The sequence below is a fragment of the Meles meles genome, chromosome 5 (genome assembly GCF_922984935.1).
Source record: "Meles meles chromosome 5, mMelMel3.1 paternal haplotype, whole genome shotgun sequence".
Taxonomy (NCBI): Eukaryota; Metazoa; Chordata; class Mammalia; order Carnivora; family Mustelidae; genus Meles; species Meles meles.
The window spans coordinates 142,577,193-142,592,291 of NC_060070.1; the positions used below are offsets into that span (position 1 = coordinate 142,577,193).

Below are 15,099 nucleotides of genomic sequence, written 5' to 3' on the forward strand. Positions count from 1 at the left end.
CCTTTTCTGTTTCACTTCCATCTTAATTGTCTGCATGTGTGTTTGAAGAACCTCAGGACAGCACATATCTACGTGGCCCTGTTCCCTAGAAACTGCCATTGCCTCTCCTCAGTGTTAGCTTGATGACGAGTCGCACGAGGTGGACTTTCTCACGGGGGAGTCTGCTGGGAGGGAGGGTTTGCCTTTCTCTGGGAAGCCTCGGGCACTGGGGCCGGAGCTCTAACCCTCCCTGGTGGCCACCCTGCATTTCCTACCATCCATCCCACACCCGAAAGCTCATCTGGAGGACATGGGAGGCGGGTGTCTTGTCTGGGGTTCAAGTCCTGCTGGAGGTAAATCTCAGCTCGAGGTTTACCAGCATTGAGATTCACGGGCAGGCGGGTGGGAGGCGTGGGGTGCTCTCCCAGAGTTCTGTGCTTCAGTGTGGGGGGACCAGTGGACTGATGTCCGATCTCATTCTCCTCTTATGGGGGACCTGCGTCAAGACGCGACAGTGTGGGGAAGGCAGGGTGGGAAAGGGGAGTAAGGAGCTGTGTCTTACCCCCATCCTGGAAACTTCACAAAGTAAGAACGAGAGGAACTCTCCTTCTGGTGCAGCCTCAGAAGGCTCTTTCTCCCACATGGTGCCCGAGGGTGGGCAGGGGGTCACTCACTGCCTCGGTTCCCCCCGGACCTCTGGTCTGGAAGCTTCACGCTTTACCAGCAACCACTGTCCCTACCCCAGGGCCCGAGCCGTGTCTGCTATGCACTGCCACGTTAGGCAGAGCCCTTGTGGTTGGGTGATCGCTAGATGCTTTTCCCGGAGGACACTCGGTACCTCTAGCTACATCTGTTCTGGGTTCTAAGGAAACTAGACCGAAGAGGGCAGACCAGGCTATGCCGCACGCAGCAGCCGAGGCACCAAAAGAAAAAAATCCCCTTCTGTCATTTCAGCAGAGTTTAGACAAAACAGAAAATAGAAGATTCTGGAAGTGGTTTCAGATCTTAGGAGAGGCAAGTGCTAACGGAATTTGAAGCTCAGTCTGGAGGCAGCCTGAGCCCTGCAGGCTGTCTCTGTTTTTTTCTCTGTGTCTCTGTTCCTCTGTGACTCTGCCTCCCTGGCTCCCTCCCCTTTCCCTGGCAGTTTGCAGCCCCCTCCCCACAGTTTCCTCACAAGAATCGTCCTGCTTTGATGGTGGTATTTAATGAAGGTAAAGCTATTTATGCTTTGCTGGTTCCTTCCTAGCCATTAACCATTTATGCCTCCCACTGTCCCTGGGAGACAGATCAAAGTACCTTCGTTTACCAGAGGAGAGGACGTGAACCTCAGCAATAAATGACTTGCAAAAGGGGCCGTCACCCATCAGCAAAGAGACAACGATGAGAATCTAGATGACTTCCAGTAAGCCCCAGGCAGGTCACAGAAATCTTTTTCAGAAGTGAAACGGTGGCCAGGGGTGCCTGGGTGGCTCAGTGGGTTAAGCCTCTGCCTTCGGCTCAGGTCATGATCTCAGGGTCCTGGGATCGAGCCCCGCATCGGGCTCTCTGCTCAGCGGAGAGCCTGCTTCCCCCTCTCTCTTTGCCTGTGTCTCTGCCTATTTGTAACCTCTCTGTCAAATAAATTAAAAAAAAAAAAAAAAAAAGTGAAACGGTGGCCATTGCGGGCACAAGTGCGTAGGTGTTGGTCTGTGGTCATGGAGTGCGGGGACGTGAGCCGTCTTGGGTGTGGTCAGGGACTGGCGTCAGGAGCTCGATGCTCTGAACCAGCCCCGAGGCCAGCCCTGGCTGCAGTCAGTGGTTTAGGGAGGCAGGACCATCTTGCCTGTGGATTCCAAGGCACGAGAGTCAATACTGTTTTGAAATTCTAGGCGAGGAGATTGAGAGATGCTATATTTTTTCCAGTTGAAGAGATCAGCTAAAGAAAGTTCCAGAATTTGGTTAACTGTTAGAATTTCTAGATTGCCTGGGCCTCAGATGAGGGCTAGGGTTTTGCATGGATTAGACATTTCCTTCTGGTAACGCCCCTCCGAAGGCAAGTCTGGACCGCATGTCCCTTCCACTTGGGGGGGCTTGAGTTGTGCATTTTATAGATCTTGCTCGACTTAAGCATGGGGCTGCATCCCGATAAACCCATCTCAAGGTAAAAATAGGATAAACTGAAATGCGCTTGAGATACTGAACCCACGAAACATCCTCACTTAGCCTGGGCTACCTTAACTCTGCTCAGAACGCTGACGGTAGCCTGCCGTGGGCAGAATCATCCAGCACGGGGCCTGTCTGATAATCAGGGGTTGAAGGTCTTGTGTAATTTATTGAATATTCTACTGAAAAACAGACCAGTTGTACGGGTGCAGAGTGCTTGTCCCCCCTCCCAGTCCTCGGGCTGATGTCACTGCAGCCCCCGGGGACCCCCATCACCAGTTAGGATTGTTTGCGCATCACTAGCCTGGGAAAGGATCCAAGTTCAAAATCCGAAGTTTGCTTTCCACCGAGTGCGTATCGCTCACCCACTGTGGTGAAGTCAGACCATTGTGAGCGGGAGGCTGGCTGTATTGCTACCTTCCTCCTCCTCCTGATGGTTGTGCTCGAGGACACTCGGGGTCTGCTTGGAGAGCTGGCATGTGGGAGGGTGAAGCCCCAGGCTTCTGTTGTTGATCAGGGAGGGTGACAAGAAGAGACGGTGGCAGGGGTCGCTTGAGGTGATCGGCCTGGGCTGTTCTTCCCCTGGGGCATTTGGGGCTCTGGGTCACAGGGACGCTGGTGTCCGGATGAAGCTAGAGGAGAAGGGCAGGGTGGGTTAGGGGCAGAGTGGAGGCTCCTAAGTGACGGGGTGCCCCGGAGTGAGGAGGGCACCGTGCGGGGGAAGGTGCGGGTGCTTTCTTCCAAGGCTGCTGGTGCCCCGGGCAGCCGGCAGCGAGGCTGTGTGTTTCGGGAGGGGCCTCGCCTTCATCTGAGCTGCTGCTGTGACCACACATTCCTAGCAGTGTGGGCATTTAGCTCCCAGAGTGCGTGGGGGGGCGGGGGGGCTGTTGGCTGTTGAAAGGGCTGAAGCTGGGAATGATTCCGGCTTGGTTCTTAAAGGGGGAAAAAAAAAAACCAGACTAAAAGACAAGCTTCCTTTTTCTTGCAGGGCCTCTGAGGGCAAGACTGTGGAAGTGCCTTACAAGGGGGATGTAGAAAACACAATTCTGGATATTCTTGGGGGACTGAGGTCTACCTGCACTTACGTGGGGGCCGCAAAACTCAAAGAGCTCAGCAGGAGGGCGACGTTCATCCGAGTGACCCAACAGCACAACACCGTGTTCAGCTACCCCTGAGGATGAGGTGACGTCCGGCTCGTGGCAGCGTCCACACGCACCTGCTTGCCCACCGCCCTCGTGCTCCATCAGAGTTACTGGCTGCTCCTGAATGGTGGACTATGGCCTCCTGCTCCCCCCCCCGCCCCCTGGAGGCTTTGGGGCTCCCCTGGTGCCTTCGGGGGGCACTGGAAGCAGGGCATAGACTGGGTCAGTGGTCAGAGCCCGGCTGCCTGGAACTCATAACCTCATTGTTAAAACTAACTCACCTTTTCCTTTTCTTTTCTTCTCTCTTTTTAAAGAAAAATGGTTTCACTTTAATATAATGCGATTATCTTAAGACTTGGCGGAGTGCTGGAGTTTGCATTTGCTAGAAACAAGTTGTCAGGAGAGCTGGGGGTTTCCTACCTTCTTCCCCTGCTCGGCTGTTAGCAGTCAAGGCGTGGCGGGAGGAGAGGATCAGGGAGGATCGGGGTGGCCAGGCCAATCAGAGTCACTGGGCTCCCCCTCTTCTGCTTTTGGTTGCCACAAAGGACAAAAGCACCTGACTAGACCCATGCACTTGAAGAAATGGTCCCCTTTTGGATATGAGGTATGGTGACGTCTCTCCACCACCTGCATTACACGTGCCATTTGGAATCGGGTATCTGGCACTCTGGGGTCCGTGTTGCATTGGGGATGCTGTCCCTCTCCTGGTTTTTCACTGAGTTTTGTTTTCCTTCCTCTCTTCCCTCCTCAGTCCCAACCGGTGAGGTTGGCCTCTCTCTTAACGAGAACAGACATTATTTTGAGGTTCACGAGACGTTTTCTTCAAAGGTCATCCACCAAAAAATTGGCAAGTGGAATCCTTCCTGAAAAATAACCAAAACCTTGACCAGCAGTTTTCTACAAGTCATTGGTTGAAAATAGGAGTTAGAACTAGTCCCTTGTCAAGGCCGTTCATACTTTTGAGGAAGGACCACATGGTGTTCACTGACTGGCGACAATGGTATGGAGGACGGACCATGGCCTTGGAGGAATCCTGCCGCTGACTGTGCCTGTTTGAAGAGTGAACATGGATTTATTAATGATGACTGGCCACTGCTTCTGGAGAGTTCCTTGAGCAGTAGGACTGGAAAGTAGATGCAGGCCAGGATGTTTTACTTTATTTTCTTTTGAACGAGGCTTAACGAAGCAGACACAAGAGTCCGTTTTCCTTGAAAAAGCAAACGACTACCCTGGAGTAGAGAAGGGTCACTGGTGCTGCTGTTTAAGGACAAATTAATGGCCCGAGGTCTGTGGTGAACTGCCACCATATGAAGGGTCCCTCCAGCCCATAATGTTCCAGGAGATTCTAGGTCCGTTTGTAGTTTATTAAGAATACACTTAAAGGTCCAGCAATGTGAACTCCGTGGTCACGCTCCACCCCCCACCCCCAATCCATTGAGAATAGTTCTTGTACTCATGGAGACCTAAATTGGCCAGCCTTTGGAGATGAAGGGCTGGAGAACGTTTAACATACAGAGCGAGATGTGGGGTTTGCCTGGGGGCACCCCCCTTCTCTGTTTACTAGTCTGAGGTTTGAGCCCCCCTGGGGCACCTGTGGAAGATAGTTTCTGCTCAAGCCCTTCAGTGTGTTAGTTTTAAGAGATTCTCTGTTGCAAAATAAGGGAGAGAAGGAAAGGAAAGGTCTTAAAACCCATTCCAAATGCACCAGCCATAGTAAGGGGGACTTTGAGGGTACACCCCCGCCTGAGCTCGGGCTGGCCGCTGTCCCCTCTAACACAGCCCACTCCCGTGCCACACCCAGAGGGAGTGGTCTGGGAGGGGGACCCCCAGCAGCCCGCTAGAGGCTGTGCTCTTTGCAGAGAACTGTGCCTGCTCTATCCAGCTCGTGTACAGATTGTGCATGCTGCTTTTCCACGAGCTGGAAGCAGGTCCTTATGCTCACCTAGTTTTTAGGGAAGTGAATCACTTTGAAGCAGAGATTTTTGCAAAAAGCACCCCAAATCTCCATTATGCTTTGCCTTACTAAGTTCATTTCTGCCTCCCATGGTCAGGGGTGCCGGGAAGCCCCGTGCTGTGGGCGCCTTCAGACCTGGTATCAGGTAGGATACCTGAATGTTGGCTGCAACCTTCGAGCCTTCCTGTGCAGGAGTCGGCGTGGGGGTGGGGGCAGGGGGTGGGGGTCTGTGAACGAGATGCCCTTCACCTTAGCAGCTCCTGCATGGTGCACCTTTTTTCAACACTGACATTCACAGTGCTCAGGACCTCAACTCTGAGTCCCAAGAGGAGAGTCGGGGCGAGATACCCCCAGACGTCTCACCAGGAAGGCAGCAAAAGGAAAGGCGTCACCCCCGCCTCCCTGGGCTCAGAGAAAACTCTGAATTTGACCCCGAGAATTCCCTTCCACCTCTGCAGCATCTTAAGGCTGGAAGGATCCTATGGCCACATGCACAGAGGGGGCAGAGGGGTTCCCATGCCTGGGTCCTGGGGGGATTACTTCGTGGGGCAGCGGCTGAGTGGGCACCGTAAATGCCCTCAACACTGCACCCTTGAGACAAATGGGCTCCCCCACGTGCATACAGGGAGGCCCCCAGCTTGTAGAATTTCTGTCAGGCACAAACCGAAGGAACTTTCCAGGATTAGACCCGGAACCAGCATACAGCAACATTGTTCCAGAATGTATCGATGAGGCTACAGGAGTCCCATGAAATTGCCAAATGCTGTTCAGAAACAAATCTCTCTTATCAACAGCATGGTTCAGATAGAATAAAACATGAACTGAGTAAGTCCAACCATGGGCTGTCGAAATGTGCCTTTTATCACTGACCTCATCTCGGGCATAACCAACGCATCTTGCCTCCCCCTGCCTCCCCCTCCCCCTCCAAAAAAAGCAGTAGGAAAACCATTGCCTTGTGTCCCTCCCCAGCACACACCGACCCGGTGCTCACAGTGGGGGCGAAGTGCGGGATTGCCCTCTTTTCCTCAGTTGTCTCTTCTCTTCAAGGACCTGACACGGAAGGACACACGTTTGCAATTGGCACTGTTATTTTATTAGTACGAGTATACTGAAACAATAAACTTGTACTGGTATACAGACAATTTATTTAAAACAATTTTGTTCAAATTTTGAATCAAACATTGTTTTATTATAATAATGAAATAATTTCTACCTAGAAAACCTGCAAGCACCATCAAAGAAAGGGACCATAAAATTCAATAAACAGACTCGAGTGTATCCTACAAATAGACACACCACGATTAGAAAATAGAATATGAATTCTTCCATTTTTTTTAATATTTGTTTTAAAAAAGCTAGTGCAAGTACAATATTTTACACTGGAATTACAGAGATTATGCACGCATATGGAAAAAAGTTCTCCTGTCACAATAAAAGCTCTTAACTATGTATGCACTTAAAATTTTCTTTTCAATAAGGTGCAAAACATTCCTTCCCTAGTTCTCCTCTGTACTGGCCGTATCAGTCTGATAGTGCCCTCAAAGTTCTGGTGTCTCTTTTCCCTTGGCCGGTGGGAGGCATACAATTGGAAGTTCAGCGGGTAATGATCTGATTGTAAAACAGACGGAGGTACGAATCTCGGAGATGGCCCTGGGGCCAGAAGTTAGGACTGTCTTACCCAAAGGCCCCCACAAATACTGGGCAGGGCTCTCCTGAAACCTCCATTCACTTGACACTAAATGGGTTTAGGTGAAGACCCAGGAGGAAGATACCACCCTAATAGGCCAAAAGGGCAGTATTCACAGAACTGAACATACAGGTGTGAAGTTCAAGGTTCACTGAACAATTTACCCCACTCCTGGACCCAAGGATGTCTTAAAGATTCAGTGGTTCGGGTAAGAACCAGAGGAAACCTACACCCCCGACTTCTTGGTAACTGCTCTGTAAAGACCCGGCTCTTAGCCAGTGTCCAGCATCTCAGACTTGACATTCCGGAGGACAGGATGTTATCCTGGCAAGGATTACTGTAAACAGCACTTCCAACGCAGGCCTTCAGACTGGCCATGGAAAAGGAGACAGGCTCGTTGGCTATCCAGACAGCAAACGAACACACAAACTAAAGGGGAAGAAATCTTGGGCAAAGTCTCCGATTATCTGCAGTGGAAGACTTAAGTCCTTTCAGATAAGAAAAGGTACGGAAATTCTTAGAGACCCTTACCGTATACATACTACCTATCGGCCAAATGCACTTAATTTTAATACAGCTGAACCATTTGTATGCAAGTCATGAAGGACATGAAAAGCTGAAGCCACTGTCCACTCCCGTCATCGTACAGGTGAATGTCAGCTACCAGAAGACTTGCATTTTAAAAAGAAAGGGAGGGACTGAGATTCTGAATTTAAGAACTGTATGTGGGTGTGTTTAACGCTCCCGCGCGGCTGTCCAGTTTCCACTGGCTGCCTTGATTTGGGGACAACATGGGACTCTTAGAAGTTACTCTACATTGATTTTGGCCTCAAGATTAAAGGAAAAAAAAAAAATCCCAAACTAAAGTAAAATGAGGCATTGAAATTGAAGTTCATGTTAGAGCCCCCCCCATTTAAATGAGGTGTTGGGGGGGGGGAAGAAGGCTGAGCATTTTTTTTTTGTTTGTTTGTTTTTGTCCTCATGATGAGTTCCGTTTTTCTGGTAGCTAGGATCTCTTGTTACAAACACTTCTTGTTTAGGATAATATTCTTTGGGTTTATTGGAACAAGAAGTGCAGAGGATGTCAAAAGTGATCTCTGGAGAAAAAAGGAATTGCGAGGGCTTGAGAGTTTAAACCAAGAAAGGAGCTCAGAGAAGGACTTCCAGCACAGGAATGAACAGTATTCTCAAATTGCAGAATACAGAGTCGCCCTCCCTCGGAAGAGGGCAATATGTAACAAAAACATAAAGGAAGTTTATATAGGTATAGTTTAAGAGCCTTTTCTGTAGTAATTCTTCCAGGCCATAACCTCACAAATCTGATTATTTGAGACATAACAGTTTTCTATATACAAAAAAAAAAAAAAAAAAGGAAAGAAAAAAAAACCCCCAAACACGTAACTTTCAACCTTTATGCATTTTTTTTTTTTTTTTACAAACAGGGTATGAAACTTATTGTTTCAACAGATCCATGTCTTTAGAACACTGAATGAATCATTTCGACATTCATTTTTCTTTTGTGCAATTTTCAAGAACATTACCTGTACTCCTCAAAATGAGTGCTTCAAAATTTTTTCTTCTTCAGCTTCTCAAATTAGGTGTACATTAAAAAAAGAGAGAGAGAGAGAGAGAAAGAGAGTTCCCACAAGGTATAGTGCTACAAGAAAAGATCCTATCCCGTAAGGTAACATATTTGAAGCGAGGTCATCTATGTAAAAGAAATCTCAGCTCCGGAGTGGAGGTGTGCAAATTCTTTGGAATTTCCCTATCAACAGAAACACAACACTGTCCGTGGAAAAAAAGAGGAAACCAACCCAACACAATAGCATACGCACATATGTGCTTTATAAAAAAGTATATTTTTTGTATATTTATTACTTGATGTGTTCCTAAATTCTCTATTTCAGAAATTCTGGGTTAAAAACACGAAGTTGGAAGCAAAGGCTTCCAGTCCACTTTAAAAAAGAAAGCGTAACTTCCTTTCCTTTTAGATCCCCACCGAAGGCGCTGGATTGGGCGCTGGATTGAGACGGCCGGCCCGTCTTTCACCTGGAATCATCGTGGGTGACTAGGAAACAGAAGTGCAAAGCCTTCTGGGAGAGAACAGACCAGTTTGTCGAGCTGCTTGTGGGTTCCGGAGACGGTAGCCATGACAACCAGCACAGCTCACAAAGCCTGGCCTCCCGTCCCAAGAGCTCTGCTGCTTCTCCCACATCTGAAATAGCATGGCATTAGTGTCTTCAAAAGCATTTTGAGATTTTTTTTTTTTTTCTCTACGAAAGAAATAGGTTTCCTTAGCAGTCACGGATGTTAAAGGGTACTGTCAATTGTTTCCTTAAAAAACAAACAAACAAAAAGAATTCCAAAGCGACAACAACAAAAATAAATTTTGGCAACACATTTCAGTAAAGATCAAAACTATGTGCAAAGAGTGAATTTTATGATTACTAGGAGCTACTGTTCCTCATGAACACGCAGCATGATATTGCAAGTAGGCCGTATCTCTGGGGTAATCCACACGATGCAGGAAATCTACACATTCCTCGGAGTTATGCAACCGCACTCCAGAGCAGGCGAAATGCTGCTTCTGGACACACCAGTGTGCCACACACACGCCAGCCCCGTCCCTGAGTAAGAGGTGAGAAAGGTTTCGCAGAGTTCCGTGTAGGGGAGAAGAGGGATGCTGCCACTTCCTGGTGGGGGGAGAAAAACGCGACACACTCACCTAACAGAAAACACAGAGGGGCACCATTCAGAGTCAGCGATGGGATCAACAGCCACAGGAGGAAAAAAAAAAAAAAATCAAATCCTCCCATACCAGACCGGGTTGAGTGGATTGGGGGGGGGGGCGAGAACCCAAAAACTGACGGACATAGAAAATTATCCCCAAGTCCGAACGAAAATGCAATTTGGATTTCCACTTCACAAGGTTTGAGGTAAGTGGCATCCTTCTCCGTATCCCCCACCTCCCCCTCCCCAATGTGGCCCAAACAAACTTGAAATGATTCTTAAGTGAGACATCCTAAGGAACAGTCATTTTACGTATTTAGAAATCCCTATAAAGAGAGGTTCCTGTTTGTTGGTTTCTTTTTTTTTTTTTTTTTCTTTTCGCCCTGACTGATTTCTCGGTGATTGTGTTTCGTTGTAAACGCAAAAGGCCTGCTGTTAGTACTTTAGAAATGGAAAACAGGAGAGAAAGAAAGAACTAAAGATGGCTAAATATTGCAAAGTGGACATCGTACAGAGGCACATGGCTGATCCTCGTTAAGCTTTTCGGCACCGGAGAATTTCTATGACTGTCATTGTCAGGTTTGCTACACAGGAGCGGGGACAAAGGCCGCCCCGGGCTCACCAATGTCTGCCAACGAGACGAGGTTCCCTGTCCTTTGGATGTTCTTCCTATTGAAGAGAAAGCTGCCACAGAGGAGCGGTGACCATTGTTTGCAGGTGGCCCCTCCATGGCCATGGGCCGCATGTTCACAGCGTGCACACACACACACACATCAGGCCACACTTCCTGCCCAGGTCCAGAGGAACGGCTCAAAGTGTCAAGGACACAGACCAGGGAAGGAGGAACCCGCCCGCTCTGGAAAACACCGTGGAGATGGAATGGGTTGATCCTGGTTCTAGTTGCTCCTGGGCACACCTTAGAAACGAATCTGCCTCCGCCCTCTCCGTACTGCACACTGACTATTCCTCGTGGCCACGGGGAGACTGTGGCTCGTTGCCTAGCTCTCCTCCACTGGCTCTTTCTGCAACGTGGTGACAGACACACGGGGCTCCCGAAAGCTCCCAGCCCCAGCACTCCACATCCTCGGTGGGAGCTCACTGTGGGAAGCGCTCCCATTCCTGGTTCCTCCCCTCCAGCCCGTCTCTGGCCAGAACAGGGATGATGGGCCCAACGGGGGATGAGTGTTCCCTAGAGCACACTGGTCAGGCCTATTGGCACGGGAAGTATTGCACGCGCTACAAAAGCAAGAGAATGAAATGGGACAATGTTTAGAGAGAACCCATGATTGTGTCATTCCTATAACCTGAAATAGAAGCACAAAAATTAATGGTGATGTTCCTATTGCTGCAAACCACGTATGTTTTCCCATTTTAGTGTCGGTGTTGAGGATCCGGTTAGTTCAGTACTGGATGTTAAACTGAAAGATGGTGTGTGTGTGTGTGTGTGTGTGTGTGTGTGTGTGTGTGTGTGTTTCTGCGTCCACGTGAGTTTCTGTCAATAGTGGTACTGGAGAGGACAGAGTCTCTATATGGCAGCCCCGTATTCCTCTTACCATCAAAGGTTACAGAAGGAAAAGAAAAACAAAACCTAATCATTGCAAGTGCCCTGAGCAGAATATATGGAAGATTAAGCAAGTTCTCTGAGCAGAAACGTTAAAAAAAAAAAAAAAAAGAAAGAAATACAGCACTAAATAAGCAGTATGACCCCAAGAATGGGCTCACCCAGCTCTCTGTCAGCATGCTGAGAGGGTAATGAAATCCACAGAAAGTCAAGGACCAGTTCTAGCTGTTCTAAACCTATTCAAATGTTTTTGGTACACCCCAGAAAACGGTTTATAAATATCATTAGTTCTGGTGAGAGCTCAACATAATGGAATACTCGACAGCCAAAATGTGGGTCGACATTAGAATTTTTTTTTCAAATTTGTGCAATGCAAGAAGTACTCCTTTCAGTGATAAAAGAAAAATCCAATGAAGTATTTGTTCAGAGAGACTGCAGCCATTCCAAGTAAGACTATTTAAAAATTTCTCCCTACTTATAAAACTAATTTTTTTTAAAAGCACTTTAAGACACGCACTCAAAACCCACAAACAAGGTTTCAGGTCTCTGGGGATGAAAGTTTTAAACTGTGAAACATACCCTTTCTGGGTTTGTACCAAACATTAAAATCTTGATTTGATTTCTGATGAAAAAAAAAAAAAAAGTCATTCTGAAAATAACATTAATTTCAACAATAATAAAGTAATTGTTTTTTCTAAAAAAACTTGATCACATATATAAATGTCTTTATGGAAAACTTTCTTAATGAGTCTGAAGAAAATTCTCAGAGTTGTCCTGCTATGACCTTTTTTTTTTTTTTTTTTTTGTGACAGATGTGGTAGAAAGACCAAAATGAATTTTGAAAGGAACATAACCTTATAAAACGGCCTAGAGTTTAGGCAGGTTAGAAAGTAATTTTGCTACATTTATTTATGCTCGTTCAGTCCCCCAAACCTTTCCCACAATGTTATTGGATAAAAACTGCAGGAATATCACACAAATTATAAACTCAAGATGTGCAAATTGCAAGGCTCTTTAAAAAGTTCATCTTAAAAAGAAAAACACTGGACAAAAATGAGTATTCTTTTTTCCATCCCTTTTCTCTCAGTTTCTCTGCCAGCTCTGCATAGGCCTTTAATTCTTTCTCAAACATCAAAGTGAAAAGTGCCTTCTGTCAGGCGGTACTCGGTGGCCATTCATTGTCACGTACTAGTTCATAATTCACATTCATCCCTTTAAACCACATTGAAACTTCCAATATCTTGCTCGTGAGAAACTCTGCAGAGCTGAAATGTAGTTACAGTGTTGGAAAAAAAGAAAGCAACTTAGTTTTTTTGTTTTGTTTTGTTTTTTTCTTCCCAAAGAGTTTAAAGGGAGATACAGTACTTGTTGAATGATAGACCAAGATGCTTGGTAATAAAGTGTGAACAGCATTTTAAGTGCTTAGAGATAGTAATATATATGCTCATCTTCGAAATCTAATTCCTCACGTCACACTGGAATCTGAAAAAAGTGGCACCCGAGTTGTCCATAGTCATGAACTATAAACAGTACTAAAGTTAAAAGACGAGATTTGCAAACCCAATGCAAGAGCTCCCGCGGCTCTCTGAAGGGCAGTTCGCGCCTACCTCTTGGGAGCGAAGTCAAAGTGATAACCTGATTGGTTTTCCTAACACTGCACGGAATCCAGAGTGGGTGTCCGCCCTCTGCCACCCCGGCCGCCGCCCCACCCACCCCCACCCCCCACCGTGCGGGGCGCTGGCCAGCAGGAGCTGCCCAGCCCACCGGGACACCCCGGAGACATCACTGCGCTAGTAAAGCAGAAACGAAATCCCACGTGTGGCAGTTGCTCTAAAAAAATATCAGTGCAGTCAGGCCCCATAGGGGGAAATATATATCTATAGGATTAAAAGTTGCTTTTATTGTAAAATATGTTGGGGGGTCGGGGGAAGGATCTTCTGCACGGTTAGCTTTCCATCTGCTGTCTGAGTGAGGCCCCTGATCGGGCCCTGCAGCGGAGTTCCTGTGTTGGTTTTGCCGGGAGAACCTCACCAGGACCTTCCCCCTGGACCTCCAGTCCCGCGCTGAGGGCCGGAGAGAGTGGGCCGGAGGGAGGCAGAGGGAAAGGGAACCTCCCTGGCCGCGCACCTGTGCCCCCCACGTGCACGCGCCCCCACGGGAGTACACGCACGCGCGCGCGTGTGCACCCTGGACAGCTCCCTGCCCCGCAGGACTTCTCTGGGAAAGCGGCGGAAGTCAGCGCCCAGTGGAGGCTTCAGTGCGGCTGGAAAAGGCAGGTGCTCGGAAGCCACATTTCGTTTCTACCGGGACGCCCCAGAGCCTGCGCGGGGAGGGAGGGGGTGGCCTGCCCTGGCCGTCCCCCTCCACCACCCCCCCACCTGCCACTGCCATGCCAGACACTCCCGGAAAAGCAAGTGCACCCATCTCCTGCGCAACACCGGCTGTAACTCTAATGACAAGGTTAGAACAGAAACCTAAAGAGGGTAACATGTAAATACTGTGTTATTTAGCCTACAGTACAGTAATCTGGATACAAATGATAAGGGAGAGCCGAATTTCCTTTCCCCACACTGCCTCTACTTGCCTACATTAGACCGGCCTTCAATGCAAATCTTAACCTCCTGAGGAATTAGAGAAGGCTTAGGAAGAGTCAAAGGTGGCTCGTCTTCTGACTTCTCCAGTTTGCGGGTCTCCGGGGCCGACCACCTCCTCTTCCTCGTTGCCGTGGGCTTGCTGGGTTCTGTTTTGGTGAGCAAGGGCGCCGCGGGCAATCCTATTTTCTCCGGAAACTTGAGTTCGCCATTCTCAGACAGCATCTGGGCACTTCCCTGGTTGATGCCGTTCTCCTGCTCGGCGTACCTGTGTCTGCTGCCTGCCAGGATGTCGGTCTTTGAATGCTTCAGCAGGACGCTGGCGGGATCCACGGGCGGGCCCTTTTTAACAGAGCCGTTCTTCAGGTTCTTGAGGGTCAGCGAGATGCAGACATCCCCAACTGAGAGTTTGGAACACGGCAGATCAAAGAGCTGGCTGGTTCTCTCCGGGCAGCAGGATGACCAGCCCTGTCCAAACACAAAAAAAGGGTACTCTACCAAAACCTCCACGCTGACCTGTGGAAACAGAGACAGGGAAAAGGACGATGAAGACATTTTCTTCTTGTTTTAGGTCATACACACCCACACGTGCATGAGCCAGATTTGGGCAGGGGGGATGGGGAGAAGACTTCGTTCTTCTTCCTCATCCACCAACACAAGACTCATTCACCAACACACACAAATGAGGCTCTTAATTATTGACCACGCATGGGTGTTGGTTAGAAGCCAGTGAAAGCCCCTTTAGTGTTCAAAATATTATTTTATTTTTTAAGATTTTATTTATTTGTCAGAGAGAGTGAGCACAGGCAGAGTGGCAGGCAGAGGCAGAAGCAGGCTCCCCGCTACGCAAGGAGCCTGATGTGGAACCTGATCTCAGGACGCTGGGGTCATGACCTGAGCTGAAGGCAGCTGCTTAACCAACGAGCCACCCAAGCGACCCTCAAAATATTATTTTACGAAGTATCAGCTTTCTAGCTGGCCTCCTTTAGAACAGATGGATGGGCTCCTGAGGACACGGAACAGGTACTTAGGGTTCAGCACTGAGTAAGTCTCTGTCAGCGACTGGAGCTCAAGATACAGTCTTGCATTTTATCCGTTCACTGGGTAAACACTGTTCTCACGTTTAACAGGGATAACTAGAGTGAACTTGTATCCAGGCTCCCGGAGGCAGCACTTACCTGTTTATCAGTGTATCCCTGGCCCCGAAAAGGGTCCCTGGCACATGGTTGAAGCTTAATATTTATCGGATAATGAGTGTGTACTCAGGAACTGAGGGGAACAGAATCAGTGAAGGCTGGAGTAAAGAGGGAGAG

General features: G+C 48.4%; 2 protein-coding genes across 7 annotated transcripts in view; one reads left to right on the forward strand and one right to left on the reverse strand.

Moving 5' to 3' along the window:
- GMPR (guanosine monophosphate reductase) overlaps window positions 1-8,293 on the forward strand; it is a 47,096-nt gene extending 38,803 nt beyond the window's left edge. Inside the window, exon 9 of the mRNA XM_046004633.1 lies at window positions 3,110-8,293. Coding sequence (XP_045860589.1) covers window positions 3,110-3,296 — 187 coding nt within the window. The 3' untranslated portion in view covers window positions 3,297-8,293. The remainder of the gene's footprint in view (window positions 1-3,109) is intronic.
- Window positions 8,294-11,079: 2,786 nt separating this feature from the next.
- Window positions 11,080-15,099, reverse strand: part of ATXN1 (ataxin 1) — a 394,638-nt gene continuing 390,618 nt past the window's right edge. For all 6 annotated transcript variants that reach the window (XM_046004627.1, XM_046004628.1, XM_046004630.1 and 3 more), the window contains one exon: window positions 11,080-14,302. In XM_046004627.1, coding sequence (XP_045860583.1) covers window positions 13,772-14,302 — 531 coding nt within the window. In that variant the 3' untranslated portion in view covers window positions 11,080-13,771. The remainder of the gene's footprint in view (window positions 14,303-15,099) is intronic.